General features: G+C 52.3%; 1 protein-coding gene across 2 annotated transcripts in view; it reads left to right on the plus strand.

The window, feature by feature from the left end:
- Positions 1-23,385, plus strand: part of RPTOR (regulatory associated protein of MTOR complex 1) — a gene marked incomplete at both ends in the record, with an annotated part of 318,581 nt that overhangs the window by 133,928 nt on the left and 161,268 nt on the right. For both annotated transcript variants that reach the window (XM_080714263.1, XM_080714264.1), the window contains 2 exons: positions 8,770-8,916; positions 22,653-22,828. In XM_080714263.1, coding sequence (XP_080570389.1) covers positions 8,770-8,916; positions 22,653-22,828 — 323 coding nt within the window. The remainder of the gene's footprint in view (positions 1-8,769; positions 8,917-22,652; positions 22,829-23,385) is intronic.

The following is a 23,385-nucleotide window of genomic DNA, read 5'->3' on the forward strand; positions in this document are numbered from 1 at the left end:
TGGCGGAGAGGAGGAGCCCAGGGTCCCTCAGAGCCCTCTGAGGGCTCTTCCCGGTGACAGAGATGTCTCCACTAGGCCCCATCCCAAGGGCCCCAGCACACCCTGGAGCAGCCTCTGACGCGGGCCTCCGGGACATCCCAGGCCAAGTCCAGCTGTGACCGACCTGGCACGCCTGGGACCCGCTGCCTGTCACCAGGACTCAAAAGCTAGTTGTATTGAAGGGACTCGTCCAGCCACCTTGAAACTGTAACCCTTAATTTTGTGCTTTTAGTAAATTAATTTGCCGCATACTGTTAGTTGTGCTTGTTTCTGAGTTTCATGCAGATGTTACCAAGTCTAGTGCAGCTAGCTAGTGTTTCAGTTTAGCTTACTTGTTTCTGAAATTGGTCTGTGCTGTCATGCAGCGCTTTAATTAATTCCTGTCAGGTTAATGTTCTACTTGGAACGTTCTCCAGTGTACTGATCTATTCTGCCCCGGTAGGCTTTGGGGTTGTTTCTAGTTTGATTTCCATTACAAAGAATCCTCTTACGAGCATTTTTGTGCTAAAAAATGGAGCAAAGCAGAGAGGAAGGTTAGGAAAAGGTGTGTGAGGCGTGTGCCCGTGTAGAGGACCGGTGGCCGCGGCGGCGTGGCCGCTCTCCCGGCTGAAGCAGGGACCCTGAGGTGGTGGGGCGAGACGAGCTGGGCCGGCGCTGCCCCAGGCTGCTGCAGCCGGTGCTGCCCCAGCACCCCAGCCCGCATGTGTTGTGAAGACGACTGAAAGTCTAGCGTTTTCTCCAAACTCCTAGTGTTGGCGTGTAAGGAAGTGTCCCCTCCTCCTGTCGTCAGCAGTCACGTTCGTAGAGTGAACTGCATAGTTTTACAGTCGGGATGCCTCCTGTGTGAGGCCAGGGAATGTGGTGTGAGGTCAGGGCACATGGCGTGAGGCCAGGGCACGTGGTGTGAGGCCAGGGCACGTGGTGTGAGGCCAGGGCACGTGGTGTGAGGTCAGGGCACGTGGTGTGAGGCCAGGGCACATGGTGTGAAGTCAGGGAATATGGTGTGATGTCAGGGCACGTGGCGTGAGGCCAGGGCACGTGGTGTGAGGCCAGGGCATGTGGTGTGAAGTCAGAGCATGTGGTGTGAGCCAGGGCACGTGGTGTGAGGTCAGGGCATGTGGCGTGAGGTCAGGGCATGTGGCGTGAGGTCAGGGCACGTGGTGTGAAGTCAGGGCACATGGTGTGAGCCAGGGTACGTGGTGTGAGGCCAGGGCATGTGGTGTGAAGTCAAAGTATGTGGTGTGAGGCCAGGGCACGTGGTGTGAAGTCAGAGCATGTGGTGTGAGCCAGGGCATATGGCGTGAGGACAGGGCACGTGGCGTGAGGACAGGGCACGTGGCGTGAGGTCAGGGCACGTGGTATGACCCTCGCATTTTCTGGTGCCAGTCAGGTCTGTGTAGATGGCCGCTCACCCCAGGCCCAGCCTTTGCCAGCAGCTCTCTGTCCTGCTTCACAGACTCTCCAGACATGTAAATGTCACAGTTTGGGGCCCAGCATCCTGGCAGGTCTGGCAGACCCTCGACCCCACTGTCATGGAGTTCCTGAGCTGCGTGCACACTGGCACGTGTGTCTGTTGCTTCCTGTGTCCAGCCCTCTGGAGTGGAGTCACCCTCAGCTCCATTGGTCGGGATGGGACAGTCCCGGCAAGGACGCCGCCTGAGCTGCCTTCCGGAGGGCTGTTGGACCTGCTGGAAACCGACCAGCAGGGAGGCGCCAGCTAGCAACGGGGCGAGCTGTTTCCTGTGCAGCATCACAGGAGTAAATGTGGGAAAGGTCAGAAGGTGGCGCTTCCCTCTAAAGCGTGCCATTTGCAGCAGTGCGGAAGGAGCTGGAGGGCCTCGTGTCCAGGGCAGTGAGACGAGTCCTGCTTCTTCTCACTTCTGGGTGGAAGCCAAAGGCTGATCTCCAGCAGTAGGTGGACAGTGGTCACCCGGGGCCAGGTGAGGGGTGGGGCGGGAGGGTGGCTGGGACGGCGGAGCAGGTGCATGGGAGACTTCTAACAGCAGGGTGACTGCGGTTGGCAGCAGTTAATTGTACGTCCCAGACTTGCTGCTGGAGAGGACTGGAGTGTTGCTTGCTAGCGCCAAGAGACGGTGAATGTGTGAGGCAGTGGACGTGCCGCCCATTGCTCTGGCCTTTACACGCTCTGCACAGGTTTTGAAGTGCACCCTGTGCCCTTAAGTTTGCACAGTCACTGCCAGTTAAAAGTTAAGATAAAGAGACGAGGGACCACCCAAGCAGTAGGGAAGTCCAAGGAAGCTAGGGACAGCCGTCCAGGCACCTGCCCATCCCCTGGACTCCCTAGGCATAGATTCTGTCCCCAACGCCACCTTTCACCCCTGGCCAGACCTGTGCCGGGCTCTAAGTGTGGCCTCATCCACACCGCCCTGCCCTGCCTGGCCACAGGCTTGCATTCCCCAGCCAGCCTGAGGGCTCTGGGGACCAAGCCCTTGTGTGCCCCTCTACACCAGCTCCAACCCGGCGGCCATCGTAGAACACGAGGGCAGCCGGAGGGGGAAAGGGAGGGAAGACAGCGAGGCCTCCACGGAGCTTCAGGAAGTCCGTTGGCCCAGCGCACCCTGCGACTCTGGCCAGCCAGGTCCCTGTGCGCCTCCGGGCAGCGTGCCGGGCCCTTCTCGCCTGATGGTGGAGAACATAACTCGGGTAAAGAGCTTTGCAGGCGTTTGTATATTGTGAAGTGACGTCGTTGGAGGGTGCAGTCCTGGAGATGCCCCTGGTGCTCAGTCATTTTTGGTGAATGGTTGAGAGAGAGAAACCAGATTCAAAGGCTGGGTGTCATGGCGCACGCTTGTAATCCCAGCACTCGGGAGGCTGAGACAGGAGGATCACAGAGATTCTAAGCCAGCCTCAGCTACTGAGTGAGGCTCTCAGCAACTTAGTGAGACTCTGTTTCCGAATAAAATAGGGTCTGAGAGTATAGCACAGAGGTAAAGGCCCCTGGATTCCACCCCAGTACTATAGGAAGGAAGGAAGGAAGGAAGGAGAGAGATTCACCTTCTTACACTCTATTTAAAATAGTTTTAAAGCCGGGCGTGGTGGCGCACGCTTGTAATCCCTGCGCTTGGGAGGCGGAGACAGGAGGATCGCGCAGGTTCGAAGCCAGCCACGCTGGCGTAAGAGACCCTGTTTCAAAAATATAAAATAGGTCTGGGAGCGTAGCCCGGAGGTAGAAGGGCATCCAGGAACCCCAGTACCACCCAAAAAAAAAAAAAAAAAAAAGTTTTAGATGTGCATGAGAGTTGCGAGTGCAGCGCAGACTGCCGGGGCCTGGTCGTTGTAGTGACCGCTGTCCTGTGCCCACTACTCCCTCTACTTGCAGTTGTGAAATGGCCCTTCTCTGCCCTGGGAGCCCACCAGCGCTCTGTGCTGCATCCGTTGTCCTGTCCGGTCTCCCCTGGCCGTGTCAGGCCTTCTGTGGCATGCAGGGAGCCGCTCAGGTGCTCTATAGAATGCTCCATGCTCCTTTCTCTCCTGGCAGAGTGAGGTGGGAGCTTTGGGAGGAGCCGTGTCAATGGGAAGCTCCCTGTCCGTGCACCCAGTGTGCTTGTTGCTGGGAAACCCTTCTTTTCTTTTGTGGCACTGGGGGTGGAACCCAGGGGCTTTCTACCTCTGGGCTATACTCCCAGACCTTTTTTATATTTTATTTGGAAACAGGGTCTCACTAAGTTGCTGAGAGCCTCACTAAGTAGCTGAGGCTGGCTTCGAACCTGTGCGATCCTCCTGTCTCCGCCTCCCAAGCGCGGGGATTACAAGCGTGCGCCACCACGCCCGGCAATATCCTTTATTTTGTTGCTCATTTGTTCCAGCGTGGACCACTGGTAGCTCTTTGGGGTCAACTCTGGTATCTTCTTTTCTTTTTTCTTCTTTGGTGATAGCGGGGATTGAACCCAGGGACATTCTACCTCTAAGCTATCTCTCCCCCACCACCTGCCGCCCACCTGTGTGCGTTCCGTCTTCTTTGATAGAAGGATTTTTACTATGAAAGATGCCTGCAGGAGAGACTACGAAGAGGAGCCGTAGCCTGCCCTCCACACGGCCTCCCAGAGAGCAGCCGGGCGCGGTGATGGTTCTGTCAGCACCACCGCCATGCCCTGCTCGCTCCTCGGCAGCTGCCGATGCTCGGGTGCCGGGGCGCAGAGCTTTGCACCCACAGCTCTTCCTTGTCTCCCCCCACAACGAGGCCAAGTATCGCATGACGTTCTGAGGCTTATATCCTAAAAACGCATAAGCCCAACACGTTTGCATGTAAGTGCTTATGGAAATAGCCTCAGTCCGTAGCGGGGCGCAGCGCTCTCATAGAGCCGTGTGGACCCTCCTTAGCCTGTGGCTGTCGTTTCTATGATGAGGTCTCACTATACTTCCCAGCCTAGCCGTGAGCCCCTGGGCTCAGTCCTGCCTCTTCCGCCCCGTAGCTGGAAACAGGCACGCCACCCTGCATGGCATACTTTTGATTCTTGTCTATTGAATTGTTGGGATCCAGGAAAAGCTCTAGGCTAAGTCGCTCTATTTTCGGACTTTGATTGTGTCCATGTAGTCGCCCCTGATGTTTGTTTGGGTACAGTGCCTCTCCATCTCCAGCTCCGCTGGTCCCGGCCACCGTCCTGTCCAGGACCCGCAGAGGCTCACCCCATGCCATCCCAGCAGGCGACGCTGCGGCAGCGCTTAGAACCCAGACTCCTCACTTCCGGTCTTGTCCCACTGGCTAGAACTGGGCCGCAACCATGGCATTGTCTTCAGCTAAGATTCCCCTTGCTGAAAGAGAGAGAGGAAGGTTCGCAAGCCGTCTCTGCTAGAGGCATCCAGTTGTCGCAGGTTTTTTTGTTTTGTTTTTTTACTAGTAAAAGTACAGCGCGTACTTGTGTAGCATCTCTGTGTGCAAATTCTGGCAGTCCTGTAGAATGGACAGGTGGAAATCATAATATGAATGTACATTTTACATTTTTATCAGTAATGCCAAATTATCTTCCAAGAGGTTTTTGTGTGTGTGTGTGTGTGTGTGTGTGTGTGGAGGCAGGCCCTGGGTTTGAGCCCAGGAGCATTCTACCTCTGAGCTACACCTCCAGTCCGATTTTTTTTTTTGGGGGGGGGTTGTTGGGGATGGAACCCAAGGGCATTCGACCTCCGAGCTACCCCCCTGCCCTGTTTTTTATTCTTTATTTTGAAGCAGGGTCTCACAAAGTTGCGGAGGGCCTCGCTAAGTAGCTGAGGCTATCTGCGAACCGCGATCCTCTGGTCTCAGCCTCCCAGATGCTGGGGTTACAAGCGTGCGCCACCTCACCTGGCTCCGATTTTTTATTTTTACTTTGAAACAAGGTCTCATTAGTGCTACCGTTTAAATGGTGCGAGGGCTCTTTTTCTTATCAACTAAAGTTTACTGAATAGAAAAATTAAAACTAAGAGGCAGCTTGGTGCAGCTTTAGTAAATCTTTATTACAGAGTCAGTAGGAAATAGAGAAGAGAAGGAAAAAGCAGTGTGCTGGCCGCACGCCGGAGAGCCCAAAATGGAACTCTCCATCCCAGCCTTTAAGTAGATTTTGGATTGGTCTCTTCTTACCAGTGCTATGAAGACAATGGGCTGGTAACTTACTCCTTAGCCAGGTGGGGCTCTCTGTCTCCGGACAGTGCACTTGCTAAGTGCAGGGTCAAGAATCCACCTGGCCTTCGCCTCTGTTGTATTGGGCAGTACTGGTTGCTCATCAACTAGGGTGCTTTGAAGTAGCCACAGACTTTACCTTTCCTATGCCCAGGCCAGGTCAGAGAGGAGGCAAACAGAGGCACTGATGGCTTCTATACATTTTTAGGGCTAAAGGCTTCAATTGACTCCAAGACTTTTACTGTAGGTTAATCATTAGAACGAAGGGCAAAGAGAGAGGGGGACTCTGCATTTTAACAGCTGCTTCCCCCCACTCCTGCCTCAGTGCCTGCACAGCACCCAGGCTCTGACTACTTTTTACATTTTGGAAAGTAATACCAAAATAATTTCCATTACTGGCACAATTAGGTTGATGAGAGTCTCACTACTTGCTGAGGCTGTCTGCGAACCTGTGACTTCCAAGTACTGAGATTACAAATGTGTGCCACCATGCCTGGCTTTCAAAAAGCTTTCTTAATTTTCATTCCCACCAAGTTCAATGTGTGTTCTTGCTAATAGAGCCCAGTCAACAGGGGTATTATTTGCCTGTTTTATTTCTAGTTTACTGCATAAAAACAAACAGAGAAAGATAGATGGGTGGATAGGTGAAAGGACAGACAGATACACAGACAAATTCTCATTATAGTTTGCATTTCTATGCTCCTTGGGATCGCGAAACTCTTCAATCGTTGACCGTTCGGGTTCCTTTTGTGAATTGTCTGACCTTTTCTGTGTGTATTTTGTGACTGTTGTTGTTCTGCAACAGAGGCTTATACACACACCTTCCATATATAAATTCTGTTACCCTGTTGTGCCTTTCTTTTAAAATTGGCAATCTTTGGTATATCATCAGAATTATATAATTTTTATTTTAGTATATCCATTAGTTGTTTTCTTTAAGACATAGGGTTTTCTTTTCTTACTTAAGAATGTTTTCTTGCACCAAGATGAATAAAACTCTTCCTCTGTTTTACATTTTTTAACTCACCTCGGTGTTTTTTTGGTATAGACTCTGAGATGGCTGTATCAAAGGGTTAGCTAGATTTCCCGGCATTACTTACTGACGTGCTCGCCCCGTCCCCGCCTTGGTCACAGCTATATATGTGAGTCTATTTCTGGACTTTCTCTTAATTTGTTTGTCTCGCCCTCTCTAATGCCAGCCTGTAATTACCATAAATTATAGTGCATTTAATATCTGGTAGTGCGCATCTCTATTCATTATTCTTTATTAGAAGTTTTTTCTAATCATGCATTTCTCTTCCACGCTCACTTTGGAATCAGCTTGTCAAATTCCACTAAAGGAAAAACCCCGCGGGTGTTTTGATTGGGTCTGCGTGGAGTGTGTGGGTTCATCAGAGGGGATTTGACATCCTCAGCTCCCTCAGGGGGTTGGTGTGCGGGAACAGGTCCAGCTGCTCTCTTTCCGTGTGCAGTGACTGTGGACAGTGCGCGGCAGGGCGGGGCCCCAGCAGGAAGGGCGGCGCCTTGTGGGTGGCTGGGTCTTATGTTTTGAGCGTGCCGTGGGACTCCTGCTGGCCCCAGATCTAGATGCCGCGTTTCCCCAGGCCTAGCCTGGCATTCCTGTCTTCCTGCTCAGCCACACACTGCCCTACAGGCAGAGTCAGAGGCGATACGTGGACTCAGCTACTGGGCAGCACGCTTGCATGTATCCTGAGTGTTCAGACTTTCATTTCTTTCAGTTTTACCACGTGTACTATTGATGTTCAATGAAAGGCACTTAAGTGAAGGTATTCTGTGGAGAAGAATTGTTTTCAAATGTTGTCAGAGAAAGCATTTTCAATGTCTCTCTAGTGAGATGAGAACCTCCTCCTCTGTGTTTATAGAGATCACATGCTCTTTCCAGGTGAACAGAACGCTGTTTCTGAAAAGACACCTTGCTCAGTAGGTTGGTGTTCATAGGTTATTGTTTTGTGATTTGGGGAAAAAACAAAAAGCAGCCTACAGGGCCAAACCTACTTGTGTATCTTTTATTATTTATTTTTTTGTGTGGTACTGGGGATTGAACCCAGGGGCTTTCTACCTCCAAGCTACACCTTACCCCCAGCCCTATTTTTTATTCTTTATTGGGATTACAAGCATGCAGCACCACGCGTGGCTCTACTTGTATACCTTAAGCATGACTTTTAAAACTCACCTAGAGGGCAGAGTGCTTGTGGGCCTCTTGGAAACCATGCAGATTCGAGGACCTCATCAACTCTCTAGAGCTCCTCCTGTGTAAATGAGTGATGCCGTTACATAAAGGCAGCGAGGAGGGCCAGCAGAGAGGTGGTGCGAAGGGCATTCCTGCCATCAGTTGGTATGCGGAGGCTGGGTGTACTTGGGACAGTGGGCACGCGTGTTCCTTCCAAGGCCAGCGATCAGCCACAGGTTGCAGATGTGGACAGCTGTCCAGCACTCAGCAGTACTAGAGCGGGGATCCTGAGGAAATGTGGAGAAGTTTCCTTTGCTGTTATTTATAGTTTCATATGAATGGTGTAGGACCAGAGCGGAGCCATGACAGGCTTCCTCCATACAGCAAACGCTGGGCCTGAGTTTCAGTTTCCCAGGAATACAACTAACACTTAGGCGCCAGTTTTGGCACCTGGGTCAGGATGAAAAACTCCCAACCAACCCCAGGAGGCACAAACCAAATGGGGGGCACCAAGTGTCCTGTCCGTTGCTTGTGATAACAGCAGTAAAAATTCCTTTTGGTCTAACGATAACTCCTTTGTAGATCACAGCCCGAGTGACTGAAATGTACAAAACTGCCTCGGAACAAAGACTCGGGGTCCATGTCACGATTCCATTGCATCGGAGGGACTTGGACCCTAGTTCGAGCTACTTCCCCAACAAACCCCTTTCTGGTTTTTTTTTTGTTTTTTTTTTGTTTTTTTTTTTGCATTATTGTGTGTGGTGGTGGCCTCTCTCCCCCTGGGGTCCTGAACTGGTAGCTAAAGAACACCTGTCTAGAGACCAAGTGCTGTATGTTGTACCTTCTTTAACTTGCAGGTGCTGTTTAGCAGCCCAAAGAGTTCTTGAGATGTAGGGTAATCGTGTATGCTTTGTTTGCTTTGCAGAACTACACTCAGTACATCCCTCTGTCTATATATGACCTGCAGACGTGGATGGGCAGCCCGTCCATCTTCGTCTATGACTGCTCCAACGCCGGCCTGATCGTCAAGTCCTTCAAACAGTTTGCCCTGCAAAGGGAGCAGGAGCTGGAGGTGAGGTGCTCTACAGCCCTCGGTGTGGCTGCATTTCACTTTGCGTCCAGGGTTGGGTGGGTGGGAGGCTGGCGTTTGCCTTTGAAGGAGGACGTGCTCAGAGCACCGAGGGCGAGATCGCAGTTCAGTGAGAATGGGGACTTGCTTGCTACAAGCGGACCCATTTTACCTCCTGTTTTACTTGGTGTCTTTTTTTGTGTGTGTGGGGGTCTGGGGATGGAACCCAGAAGCAATCTATATCCAAGCTGCTCCTCCAGCCCTATTTTTTATTCTTTATTTTGAAACAGGGTCTCACTAAGTTGTGGAGGGCCTAAGTCGCTGAGGCTGTTCGCGAATCGCGATCCTCCTGTCTCAGCCTCCCAAGTATTGAGATTACAAGTGCGTACCACCATGCCCAGCTTACTTGGTGTCGCTTTAAATCTAAACATTAATAAAGTGATAACATCGATAGCGCCAGTTTGTGCTCCAGCAGTCCTCCCCTCTGAGGTAGCGAGTGGTAACACATACAGACACATTGATTTTAGAATCGAGCCATTCTTTTCATTGACAGAGCCTTCATTTTCACTAGTATCTTTGTCATTGCCCCAACTCCTTTTTTTATTTTGCGTCTTTAAACCAAAGCCACCAGACTAAATGATAGAGGCCGGACCAGCTGGCCCTGGTGGCTCTTCAAGGGACGGAGAACCTGAGTGGTGCCGAGGTAATGGAGTGATATTTCCTGGTAGTTTAATTAATACGTGATGCTTGAATTAAATGATGAATTCCAAAGAGAAATGAAGAGGCATTCCAATAAAGAATGCCTCCACCCTGCGGCCTGCGGAGAAGTGTCAGGATGAAATATCCTGCCGCCTCCAGGGAGGCCAGTCCAGGCAATTCTCAATCCAGGAACAAACAATGCTCTCAAGTGTGTTTCCTCAAGCTTTTTAGGTCTATTCAATTTTAATGTATTGTTATGTTTTTCACATTTCATCAGAGGAGAAAGCTTAAGGAGTCAGCAGCAAAATTTGAAATTCTATTTGGTAGAACTTAATGTTAGCAAGCCTGCAGTTTAATATTTTATATGTGTAAATGAAGTCCTCCTGCGGAACGTTGCATGCGAGGGGCTGGCGGGCGATGCCCTGTGAGCTTGGGAGCGGAGCGGGGGCCTCTGGCGCTTGTGTGCGCTTCTTTGTTTGCTTTGCGTTCTGTAATAAGAGAAGGGAGAGATCACGTCTCTCACCGCACTTTTACCTTCCTCTCAGGCATTTCATCAAGATTTGCCCAGGAGTAGGTTACCTAATGAGCACTAAAAATCCCAGAGCACCGAGAAGCAATTTGCGTTTCCTCCCATCAAGTAATGAACATTGGAAAAAAAAAATTTGTTTGCATTCGTAATATGTCAATAAAAATGCCAAAGAATCCTGGCTGGTTTTTACACCCAATTTCTGAGCAGTAGAGTGGTTAAAGCAAAGACCTACCACCCCCCAGTTACCTAACACAGACTGAACGCAGACCCGCCCCTCCCCACCTATCAGCACTTCTAACTCGGGCCTCAGGTTAACCTTCACCCACTTGGGTGCCTGCCCTGCCGGGACTGTGTGTGCTCTCCGTAGGGTGCCAGGGATTAGTCAGCCCAACACTGTTCATTTCATTAAGTGCAACAGAAAAAAAGTCACAGGCATCTCTTCGGGAAAAATGTTTCACTGACTCATTCCTCGTTAAGAGCGAGCCGGCGGAAGGCAGCGCTGGCCGGTGGCGGGGCGCCCCGGCGCTGCGCGTTCCTTGAGTGCCTCCAGATTTTCTCTCCGTTCTCCTGATGATCGTATTCTTTAGTCTTGCGCCTCTATCACAGTATCGTTGGCTATTGTTCAGTTGGTCTCTTGCATAAACAGCAGAAATTGAAGCGATAAAATTGGCTCCCAGCTAATATCGTAATGTTTCTTTTAGTCATTTTACTATCTGCTATAGAAATAACAATCCTCTGTGGCCTGTTAGGTTTGTTTTTGTGAAATATTATTTTCCTCTCTATAGCTAGCCAATTTCTTTGCAAATTTACAATATATTTTAATTCTTTTTCGTGTAGCACGTGAACTGAAGGAAATTGGCAAGTACATATTTCGTGCCAGTGTTAAAAACTGAAGAGCAGCTTGCTGTTGTTCTTTTGTTTTCATTCGGATGGAAAATTCCTGCCTCTCTGCCCGTCTTCATGGCAGCCCCAGTTGAACTGGGGATACATCTGTAGCATAAAAGGGGGGATAAAAATGACTAAATATCACACAGGGAACTGGCTGCCTGGACCAGAAGCCTCTACATGCTAAGCTTGAACAAGAGAGAGCGCCGATGGCCAGCTCTCACGGGCAGGGGCGCGGCGCTTGTCTGGGACTGCGGGGTTATCTGCTGTGCGCCTCTCCGACAGGCACACTGTAGGCAGAAGATGGCTTCTCAAAGCCCAGCGCAAGTTGCTGAGTGCAATTGAAACGTCATCACAGCCAGGAAGATACCCCTGTGTCGCCAGGGAGGCTCCCTGAGCTTCCAGTGCAGTGACTGTCTCGTAACTTGAAATTAAAGGAAACTGCAGGTCCCTCAGCCTTTCAGTGTTCTTTTAAATAAATATTTTATTTTTACCAAATTAGAATATGCCATGGGTTTTAAAAATTAAGGAATGTAGGGGGCCTATTTATAAAGAACACAATGGGCCGGGCGTGGTGGCGCATGCTTGTAATCCCCGCGCTTGGGAGGCAGAGACAGGAGGATCGCGCAGGTTCGAAGCCAGCCGCGCGCGCTGGCTTAGGAGACCCTGTTTCCAAATAAAAATGGAAAAATAGGTCTGGGAGTGTAGCCCAGAGGTAGAAGGGCTTCCAGGAACCCCAGTACCACCAAAAAATAAAATAAAATAAAATAAAAATAAAGAACACAATGGCCCCGGCCCCGGGCCTTTGGGCTGGGACGGTCTCACCAAAGGGCGCCACCTCTCCACACCTCCCCCACATCTGGAGGCCATGCGGGACTTTATGCTTCCTTGATTCACCCAACTCAGAGTACCTGGGGCTTTCTGCTGTGACACAAGCCAAAAGCAGAACTGCCACAGGGGCTTTCCTCCAAGAATTCGAGAGATCAGGTTGGGGTGTGACGGTGAGGAGAGGTGAGGAGACTGCTCCGTGGTAGTTTTGATTATTTGTACTTGAGATTGAATTCTGTGTAGAAAATCCTCAGGTGAAGACCCCTGCCGCAGCTGAAATCCTGTGTCCTCCACCATTCAGTTGTAGTGAGATGTTTGCTTTTGCTATACTCTGTAACCTTTGTGTATTAAATTATACACACACACTCTTGTTCCCCTTTTATAAGCAGGAGTTAATACTGTGTGTGTGCTTTTGTTGGGGGGGGGGTTCCTGGGGAATGAACCCAGAAGCATTCTACCTCTGAGCTACACACCTGACCCTTTATTATTTTTATTTATTTATTTATCTTTGCGGCCCTGGATTGATCCCAGGGGCATTCTATCCCTGAGCTACACCTCCAGCCCTATTTTTGTTCTTTATTTTGAAAGAGAGTCTCACTAATTTGCAGAGGGCTCACTAAGTAGAGGAGGTTGGCCATGAACCTGTGCTCCCCGTCACAGCCCCCCAAGTGCCGGGGTGACAAGCGTGCGGCACAGCTGGCTTGGTTGATGGGGCGGGTCTTGAACCTGTGGTCCTCCCGTCTCAGCCCTGGAGTAGTGGGATTTGGGTGTGGGCCTCCACACTGGCCCTTGGCTTCCTTTCACTTTGCTTCTTCAGGCTTCTGTCATCTCTGCTTTTGCTTGCTCAGTGGCCTCGGTTCTCTGCTTATAGCCAAGTGCTCTGAGGTGCCCACGGAGGCCCCGTTGCCCGATTGTGACCGTGTGAACACGCTCCTCCTGAGGCTCCACGGACTCGGCAGTTTTCATTTTTGTAACAGTTCTTATTTGCTTCTCCTGGAGGTCTCTTTTCTTTCTCAATTATAGATTTAGGGGGAGGGGTACTAGGGATTGAATCCAGGGGCCTCCTGCCTCTAAACTTTAACCCCAGTCCTTTTTTAAAATTTTTTTCTTTTCAGTCTCACTTAAGTTGGCTAAGGTTGGCCTTGAACCTGTGATCTTCCTGCCCCAGCCTCCCAAGTGCTGGAAATACAGGCAGGCACCACCATGTCGGGCTTTCAGTTATAAGTCTGTAACACTTCCTCAGTCTCCAAATTCCGAAGCAGAGCATTAAGTCACAGAATGAGCCCTGCCAGAGTCCCTCATCCAGCCCCTCTGCCACTCCCACCAACCACTGCCCGCGCTGCCCTGAGCCGCCACCCAGCTCTCCTGGCAGGCTCTGTGCTCCTCACCCCTTCGTCCTGTGTTCAGTGCTCCCTCTGTTCTGCCAGAGCACATCCTCCAGTCCCTCCCTCTGGGAGGAGGTGGTAGCTCCCCTCCAGGGCTAAGCATTTGCACTTGGAAAGCCTTCCCTTTGAAAAACTCACTGTGGGTTTTTAAACAAATAACAGTTTGTCTCTTTCACTAATAAGGTCTCTGGCAAATGATTCGCTCCTCAGCAGTGCCATGTGGGCCAGGCCCTTCCCCACTGGCTGGCGCAGTGTCCTCAGGCTGCCACCTGCCCTGTGCGGGAGGGAGTGGGGAGGGCGGGAAGCGCAGCCTCAGCCCTGCATGGGAGGGAGTCGGCGTCCAGGCATTGTCTGAGGGGGACGGCCGGCAGGTGGTGTCTGTACAGGGTCGTCTTCCTACCGCAGACATTATTAATAGTGTGTGGATAGTGTGTGGGCTGTTCCCCCCTCAGAACAAGCCTATTCTTTCTACTTGCCACGAACAAGTAGATATACTTGAAAAACCTGTAACCTGGCTTCATGTAGCTGTGCCCAGGAATCCAAATAAAAATCACCGAAGGGGTGTGTGTCATGATGCACAGTGCATGTGTGGAAAGAGCGGAAGAGAGAAAGCGAAGCTTCCTTCCTGTGCGCCGGGAGGAAGGCCAGTGTGGGCGGCAGGTCCTCCCGGATGCAGCCTAGGCGGCCTGGTCAGCCCTGCTTTGGCACCCACAGCTGCACCAGAGCAGCCGTAGGCAGAGTCAGCTCCAAGCCAGCTCTTCTTTGTTGCTGGAGGCAGGCAAACAAGTTCCCCCAGTGCCAGAAGACAAGAGCTTTTTTTTCTTTTTCCTTTTTTGTTTCTGTTTGTTTGTTTTGTGGTACTGGGGCTTTCTACCTCTGGGCTACACTCCCAGACCTATTTTATACTTTCTTTGGAAACAGGGTCTCACTAAGTTGCTGAGAGCCTCACTAAGTAGCTGAGGCTGGCTTCGAACCTGTGCAATCCTCCTGTCTCAGCCTCCCAAGTACTGGAATGACAAGCGTGCGCCACCACACCTGGCGACCTTAACTTCTTTATGCCAACAGAAGGGCCCAGCCTTTCAGTAAGACCAGCAGCCCATCTGCGATTGGTTCAGCACTGGCGCGTGGACAGCTCCGGGCGGCGCTGGCTGGAGCTGGAGGAGGCAGGCCCTCCTGGGCGGCAGGATTGCTGCAGGGTGCGCCAGCTGGAGGAGCCTGTCTCTCCTGGCTCTCCCGCTGCTGCTCGTCCCTCGGCAGGGCTCTCTACGTTCTGGGCTGACATCGTCTGACACGTGCTGTGGGTCTGCTCCGTGCCACAGAAGCGTGTCCTGCCACTCATCTCCGCAGCACACAGGCCGGGCCCTGCAGCCTTGCCGCGTGTACCACCTGCAGCTCTGCTCTCCTTGCACGCACCCTAGTGCACCTGTGTAGCACCTGCTCCTGTGTGACCCCGACAGAACTGAGCGCGTTGGAACGGTCCAGCTTCATCCAGAAGCGTTGCGTGTGAACCCCACGGCACCGCCTTTGCCTGTGGACGAGCCCACATGTGGCCGAGGTGGGCTGTGCCGCACAGCCAGCGCTTCCTGTGCCCTTGGGGCTGGGGCTCCCCCTCAGCGGCCTGGCAGGGGTCTTGCCTGCCATCTCCTCTGGAACCTGTGGCCGTGTCTTGGGGGCAGGGTCCACCGTGCGTGTTCTGGGGGACTCCATGCACGCCCCGAGCAGTGCGAGTTCGCTTTCCACGTCTCTCGTTCTTCTCTGGTGTCACAAGGGAATGAGTGAGCCAGTATCTCTTGTGTAGCGTCTTTATTTTCACTTTCATTTTAAGTGATATTAATTGTGGTACCTGTTCCCTCCAGTATAATTGTTTCTCATTTATTCTGATGGTTCTCTTCCATAGTGGAAGTTTATGATGATCTTGTTGCTTCTTATATTTGTTTGTTGGTTTATCTATTTTTTTGCAGAACTGGAGATGGAACCCAGGGGCATTTTACCTCCAAGCTACACTCCCAGCCCTATTTTTTATTCTTTATTTTGAAAAGGGGTTTCACTAGGTTGCAGAGGGCCTCACTAAGAATCTGTGGCTGCCTGTGAACTGCGATCCTCCTCGACTCTTGAGGAGAGTGGAGGAAGACGAGCCGTGCAGCTGTGGCGTGCGCCAGGCGCTTCTTTGCTGGCATTTGTTCCTGGTGGCTGCTTTTATCTCCTCTACTTGGATACCCTTGGGGACGTGCTAGAATGAATGGGAGCAATCTGGCATACGAGGCGGGAGTTGTAATCTATCAGAGGGGTCCCTGCGCTGATGGGAGCGGGACCCGGACCGGAGCCAGCAGATGAGGGGAGGACGGTCATCATCTGCCAGGGGGGCAGCTCTTGAGAAAGAGGCCGTAGTGGGAGGAAGAACAGAGGTGAGGAGAGGCAGGTGTGCACACACGCACGTGACGTGTACGCCCATGTGTGTGCACGCACCCCCATATCATTAATATCATTACTTATAGACATATGTATGGACGAATATGCACCCACTTATACATGCACACTGTTCCAGCGCACACACATTTATTTATAGGTTATGCACGCACCAGCACACACATACATGCACGTGCCGATTTCTGTGCTGTGCCACTGTATCCGGTCTGTTCCTTTCCTCTCTCTCCCTCTTCTTTTGGTACCAGAGGCTGAACCCAGGGGCATTCTACCTCCTAGCTAGACCCCTAGGTCTATTTTATTTTTTCTTTTGAAACAGGGTCTCACTAAGCTACTGAGGCTGGACATGAACCTGCTCTCCTCATGTCTCTGCTTCTCAAGTCCCGGGGCTACCGGTGTGTGCCTCCAGGCCTGACCATTATGTTCCTTTCTAATTGACACTTGTTGCAGGAGGAAGGAGAGTGCAGGGCCTTGGGTCTGGCCATGTTGGCTTGTCCTTTGAGGGCGTGCAGGCTCTTTCTGCCAAGCTACCCCTGCTTCCCCAGCTCCCCCCCACCCCGCTAGAGCTCCCCACGGAGGCACAGTGGGGTGGTGGCCAGCGAGCATCCTGGCAGGTTAAGGAAGATGCTTGACTTGGAGAGGCAGGAAGCGGGTCTCCTCTGCTGGCCATGGAGAGCACGGCCCCAGGGCACATAGACGTGGCCTGCGCCTTGCAGGGGAGGCTCCTGTGGATGCTCCAAAACACAGGGCACAGTGCCCTGGCCAGGGTGACCAGGAGCTCGTGCATATGTCCAGTGTGCAGGTGAAGATCCCCTGAGCCCCCGGGAAGAACATGGCGACGGGTGGCCTCTTCCCTGAACCCGGCACACGGATGGGGGTGTGGCGTGAGACGGAGAAGTGTGTGGAAAGGCCGGCTGCACCCAGGTGGAGGCTCGACATCCACAGGCCACGGTGCGCCTGGCCAGCGCTCGTGAAGGGTGCCCACGTGGCCGGGGGTGGGGGTGAGTCCTAGAGGGACCTTCAGCAGCACTCCAGAGCCCGAGCCCTGTGGTCCACCGCGCCTGTACACCTCTAGGGAGAACTGCTGTTAGCGGCACAGGCTCAGGCTGGGGCTCTTTGGAGAGGGCACTTTCTGATTGTGGATTTGGACCATGAATACACAGGACAGACTCTTCCTGCATCTTACCCAGAAGCAGCAAGGGTGGGGAGCGGCAGCCTGGCCTTGGGCCTCCACAGGTCTCCCGGCAGGCTCTGGAGCAGGGTGCTTTACTCTCTGCTACCTGGAAAGCTGAGTGGATAGGAAACTGACCCTCCCTCCTCCTGGTACAGGGTTGCAGAAGGTCAGCCTCGCCCTGTCTTAGCTATTCACTCAGTCTGAGAGCGGTTGGTTATTGTTTCCAGTTACCATCATCACTGGGTTGTGGTATAAGATGGTTTTGTAGCATTTAGAAGCTATTGAGTTGCCAGCAGCTAAATGGTTTTTGAATAATGGACAATTCATTTGGATAAGCTGGGGATAATTGTGACACTCTGCTGATAGGGGCTGTCGCTGCCAGCACTGTGTTCATCCAACACTCTCTGCTCCCTGGGCCAGCACTCACATCTCCCAGCCAGAGGCACTCCTGGGTTTCTAAGTTATTATTTAATAATATGTAATTATATGAGTTACATACTAAAAATGTGACCAACTGGATATCTGCTTTTTTATGGTGATACCAGACCTATTTCATTTGTAATTTTGAAACTCCTTTGTGGAGGATCTCGCTAAATTCCTGAGGCTGGTCATGAGCCTGCAATCCGCAGGCTTGGCCCCCAGTACTGGAATGACGGGCGCCGCCGCCACCACTGGCTTCTGCTGTTTGGGGAGTTTGTAACACACACGATCGTCCAGCATTAATGGAGTTGGACCAGTAGCAGGGCTGTCACGCAGAAGGCTCATCTCCTTGAACTTTGCAGAAGCACCCCTTGTAATTAGGTGTTGTCAACTTGGAAATAAAGTCACTTTCAGGCAGAACTAAATGTCTTGCCAAGGAGAGGTAACTCTTAGAGTCCTCTCATTAAGAACTCCTGAAATCATTGGGGCCTCCGTGTTCTTACAAAGACCTATATCTTGTCTGTCTGAGAGGGGCAGGAGCTGCTTAATGCCAGCATTTGCTTTGGAAGAGAAAGATGGGGCCTGCGCTGGGCCGGGAGCAGAGCCCCGGGGAGTGGGGAGTCTGCCCCTGCGGAGTGGGGAATCTGCCCCTGCGCTGGGCCAGGAGCAGTGCCCCGGGCGGGGGCGCTCTGCCGGGCCTCTCTGCTGGGAACTCTGAGCAGCCCACCGTACGCTGCCCCTGCCCGGGGAGATGCAGTGATGCCCTTGGAGCCTGCCTGCGCTGTCATATTGAAATATTATCCTGTACCTTTCCCAAGCCCTCCAGAAGGCTCTGGGGAGCACACAAGGATGGAGGTCCTTTGGGCCCCGAGTCTCTGGATTCCCTGGAGGAATCCTGTCGGCGCGGGAGCTTGGCCGGCTGCTCGGAGGGCGCGCTGGGGTGGCGGGAGTGCGCCATCGAAGCCTGGGCCTCTATGAGCCCTGAGTCACCATGGTGAGCCTGATGCTCAGGCCCGTTTGCAAAGAACAGCTTAATTAAAGGGTCAGCATCTTAGATAAAGCGAAACTAAAACAATGTGTGGGGAGTAGCTCATCTGTGTAAATGAATTTCTTTTATATTTTTGGGTTAGCAAGCCTTAAAAATAGTGTTCATTAGCTGGGTGTGGTAGCGCACGCTTGTAATCCCTGCACTTGGGAGCTGGAGACTGGCTTAAGAGACCCTGTTTCCAAAAATAAAATAGGTCTGGGAGTGTAGTCCTGAGATAGAAGGGCTTCCAGAAACCCCAGTACCACAAAAAAAAAATAGTGTTCATCAGTGTGCTCCTCCTCTTTGAACGTCAGGATGCTCTTTGGCGGCGGCGCTGGTCCTGCTGAGCCTGAGGCGGGGCCGTGGTGCCGTCTCCACGGCCCAGGCTCAGCCCTGCGTGCCTCTGCACCTCGGGTCGCCTGCATCGTGAGCCCTTGCCTTCCTGTGAGTCCTTGCCTTCCTGTGCGTGCCCGCCCGCGCTGCCAGGGCTTCCTAAGGGCTTGGCGTTACCATCAGCGGCCATTTTGAACTGGGAAGTTTAGTTCCTGGTGACTTCCTTGGGTGTTTCTGTGTCCAGCTGTGTCATGTCCTGACTCAGCACCCAGTGTCCCCACATCCTAGGGACTTCTCTGGGCTTTGGGCCACATGCCAGTGCACTGCCCGGTGTGTGAGGTGATGCCGTGCACCTAACCCAACCGCCAGCCTCACTCAGGACATAGGGGCATCGACTTCTGTCCAGACAGTATGCAGGTTTCCTGGAACCCGAGGGTGCCCTCCTCCCTTCAGGGAGTCTGCTCTTTCTGTGCTCACCCGCCTCTCAGCGCCATCCTGCACTCCAAGCTGGCAGTGGGGAGGAGCTTAGGAAGGGCTGGGCTTCGGCAGCGTGGCCAGGCTGCGGTGGCTGGAGGTTGCCGTGACCCTTCCTGTTGTCCAGGCGTCAGCTTGTTTAGAAAGTCAGCTGAACTTGGAAGCAGAGTGACAAGAAAAGGCAAAACTAGTAAGCCATACCAATTTCTGCCAAAGAAACACACATCCCAGCTGGGCATCATAGTACACGCCTGTACTCCCAGTGCTTGGGAGGCCAAGACAGGAGGATCGCAGGTTCAAGAAGAGCCTCAGCAGGTAGCGAGGCTCTCAGCAACTGAGAGAGACCCTGTTTCCAAATAAGAAATAAAATTGGGCGGGGGGTATATTTCAAAGGTAGAATGCCTGTGAGTTCAATCCCCAGTAACACACACACACACACACACACACACACACACACACACACCTCTTTGGACAGGAAAATAAGATTATTGAATTTAGCTGGGCGTAGACATCTGTAATACTAGTAACTTGGGAGGCTGAGACAGGAGGATGGCAAATTTGAGTCCAGCCTGAGCAACTTAGTGAGGCCTTGTTTCAAAATAAAAAATGAAAAGAGCTAGGGATGTAGCTCTCTGGTTGAGCACTTGTCTAGCATGTGCGAGACCTTGGGCTCAATCTCCAGCCTCACAAATAAAACTAAATAAAATTTAATTTTTTTTTAAGTACTGGGGATGGAACTCAAGGGTATTCTACCTACGAGCTACACTCCCAGGCCTATTTTTTATTCTTTATTTTGAAACAGAGCCTCAATAGGTTGCAGAGGGCCTCACTAAGTATCTGAGGCCGGCTGCGAACTTGAATCCTCCTGTCTCCGCCTCCCAACTGCTGGGATGACAAGCCTGTGCCACCCGTTGAAATTTAATTTTAAAAATAAAATAGTTAACATGGCAGATTTTACATTAGACATAATTTAGCACAATATAGAAGTCTCATTGTTTTAGAGATTACTTTTTATGTAAAAGTTTATGTTGTGTTTGCCATCGCGTATGCAGGTGTTTGATTGTGCTCTGAGCTTAGTGTTCCTGCTGCGGGAGGGGTTATTGATAACGTTCAGCCTTGAGTACCTTCACTTGAGAAACCTGCAGCGCTACTGATGAAGTTTGTTGGCAGTGCAGTAACAGCCAGCACATGCCCTCATCACCGGCTCGTGGCCACGGCTTTATGTGTATTTGATTTTAAGGGTGTTGAGTGTGCCGTTTGGAAATTTGGGGTCCTGGCTGCTTGGCGTAGATTGAAGAGGGTCCGGAGGGGGGCAGTGGGGTGACTGCTGACCCTGTGGCCAGCAGCAGCTCCTGGGGCTCTGGCCTTGTGCTGGCCCAGCCATTAGGCAGTCACATGGATTTGGAAGGCCTCCATTTTCTTATCGCTGAAGATCATTGAAAATAGAGATGAGGGTTGTAAAGAGCAGAGAAAATTGTGTGTGTAAAAGAGACTTGAGTACTCGGGACTGTCTAGCTAGCAGGGCTGGAGAGTAAGGGCCAGGGTGACGGCGGCATGTGCTCCTTCCCTGAGCGCCCAGCGGGAAGAGGAGGGCCTCCGCCCCAGCCCTCTGTGCGCAGCAGCGCACCTGTGTAGCTCCTCTTCTCAAAGGTCTGTACCGGCCAAGTCAAAGAAACGCCGCCTTGCTATGGAATCACTTAAAAGAAATCATCTAAAAGCTCTGGAGGCGGAGTGATCCGCGTCCTGTAGCGTGATCCTCCAGATTCCGTTGCTAAACGGCATGATAAATAAATAAAAACACATTAGAAGGAGGTTCTTTCCGGCATTGAACTAAATTTTATCACATTGGAGATGGCGCGGTGTTGTGCCAAATCCCTAACCAAGGTGGATTAAATCGGGGCTCTGGAGTAGACAGATTTTCATTATGACCTAGAAAGGGGTGCTCCCAGATAGGGAATGTTGGGGTCCTCGAGCTGTGAGGCCCTGTGTAATCAAGCATTTTCTGGGTTTGTCTTTCATTATTTTAGTTACTTAAGTGCTGTGTTCAGACATTATAATTCAGGCCAACTAAAGAAATCGCAGATGCTCTCTGTAAGCTGGTGCAAGCCTCACGGTTCTTTGATTGCATGCCCCACGGCCTGTCCCCATCTGCGTACCTCTGCCGTGCAGCCCACGCTGTCCGGGGCGCGCATCCGCAGAGCAGCCCACGTCCTCTGACTCACTGGGCTCCCAGGAGAGCTGCCCGCGTGCTGCGCGTCCCCCAGCCAAGGGGCTTCACGTCACATGGTGAGGTGGTCCTGACACGTGTTCACTGCGAGCTGCAGGGGCTGGCAGAGTAGTGTGTGCACAGTCCCTGTGCACAATGCTTATTAAATTTTACTGGCCAAAATGCCATGATTCCTCGCGAACCTCATTATTTCCGAAATGACAGCAAAACCTCAGTGGATTCCATTCTGTCGCACACGCTCCATAGGAAGCAGAACAGGCAAGCAAGGCGCCTGCTCAAGGCCTGTGTGTGAACAAGGCTGCCGCTCCCCTGCTCGCAGGCACCTGCCACTCAGGCCTGTTGTGTTTTAAATGTGTGAGTGCCTCGCATCCTTTAAAATGTTTACACTTTTAATTGCACTTTTAAAAGTCTGCTGTGAGGGTCGGCTTATGGGAATGACCTTGGAGCAGCTGCGGCCTTTGCCCTCCAAACCCTGTGGAAGTAACTTACCCAGGCCTCCTGCCCTGCACGCTTTGCATGTCAAAAACACTTGCCCTGATATAACACCAGTGCACATTTGTCTGTTGAATGTTTTAAGAAATTGGGTGAGGACGGGAGGGAAAGATCACCCACCCGCTGCTGTGCACACCCACTCTTGGCCCCTCGCTCGTCCAGCTCCTCGCTTGCTGGGTGTGCTGGGGGCTCGCACTTCTGTTTGCTCTTGGTGTGGATCTGGTTTGCCCAGAACATCTTCCTCTGTCACTCAGCACACCACAACAAGGTTATGATGGATAAAGTTGGAGATATATATATATGGTGGTACTAGGGTTCCTGGAAGCCCTTCTACCTCTGGGCTACACTCCCAGACCTATATTTTATATTTTTATTTGGAAACAGGGTCTCTTAAGCTAGCAAGGCTGGCTTCGAACCTGCGCAGTCCTCCTGTCTCCGCCTCCCAAGCGCGGGGATGACAAGCGTGCACTACCACGGCCGGCTAACGTTGGATATTTAAGAGAAGCAGTAAGACACTGTCGTTTGCTGATGTAATAGCATCAGGGTGTGGCGGGCCCTTGAAAGAGGAAAGCCACGGCTGGTGCATTGCCACCGTAGTGTGCGTGCCAACATGCTCAGGGGCCTGGGCTGGGCCACAGTACCGCTGCGTGTTGGATTGTAGGGACAGTGGCACGACACGGATCAGTTTTCAGCATGAGTCTTCATCCTCCAGGAGAGAACTCACCTCATCACCTCCCAGAGGGCTCAGGAGTGAGAGCCCAAAGCTGAGGCCTCACATTCCATCCCCGCGTAGCTGCCAGATGTATCAGCTAAGCCACCTGTCTTCTTGTGTCCCCCTGTAGGTAGCTGCAATTAACCCAAACCACCCACTTGCCCAGATGCCTTTGCCCCCATCGATGAAGAACTGCATCCAGCTGGCAGCCTGTGAGGCCAACGAGCTCCTGCCCATGATCCCCGACCTGCCAGCCGACCTCTTCACGTCCTGCCTCACCACCCCCATCAAGATCGCCCTGCGCTGGTAAGAGCCCTGCCGGGCGGGGCCTGAGCATCCCGGGTGCTCTGAGCCCAGGCCACTCCTCCGTGCATCCACTCTTCCTGATGTCATGGGACGCTGGCGAGTGCTTGAGAGTGCAAGGACCAAGGGTTCCTGTGCGAGCTGGAAGTAGAGTCTGTTCCTGACGGCTGGGGTTTCAGAGGAACCGAGAGAGCGCCCAGGAGGGTGTGTGTGCATGGAGGGCAGGAGCGGTGCCCCACTAGACAGCGAGGGTCCCCAGAGGCGTGGGGGCCAGATCGTGAGAGGTCTTTAACGACCCCCTTGCCCAGGACTGTGTAGGGAGCCTCTGAGGCGCAAATGTTGGAAAATCAGTTGGGAATTGTGTTAGGAAGAGGATCGCGTGATGACAGGGAGCCCTTGTACCAAATTAGCCCTTTGTCCTGTCGGCACAGTCACGGACTGGCGAAAGAACAAAGCTTTGCTGTGGGAAGTGGCGTACAGCCCCAGGCTGGAGCTTCTACCGCGCCCAGGGGTGCCTGGAGCCAGCCACTGGCCGCACTCCTCCCATTTCTCCCACGGAG

This window comes from Muscardinus avellanarius (assembly GCF_963383645.1).
Source record: "Muscardinus avellanarius genome assembly, chromosome: 16".
NCBI classification, from domain to species: domain Eukaryota; kingdom Metazoa; phylum Chordata; class Mammalia; order Rodentia; family Gliridae; genus Muscardinus; species Muscardinus avellanarius.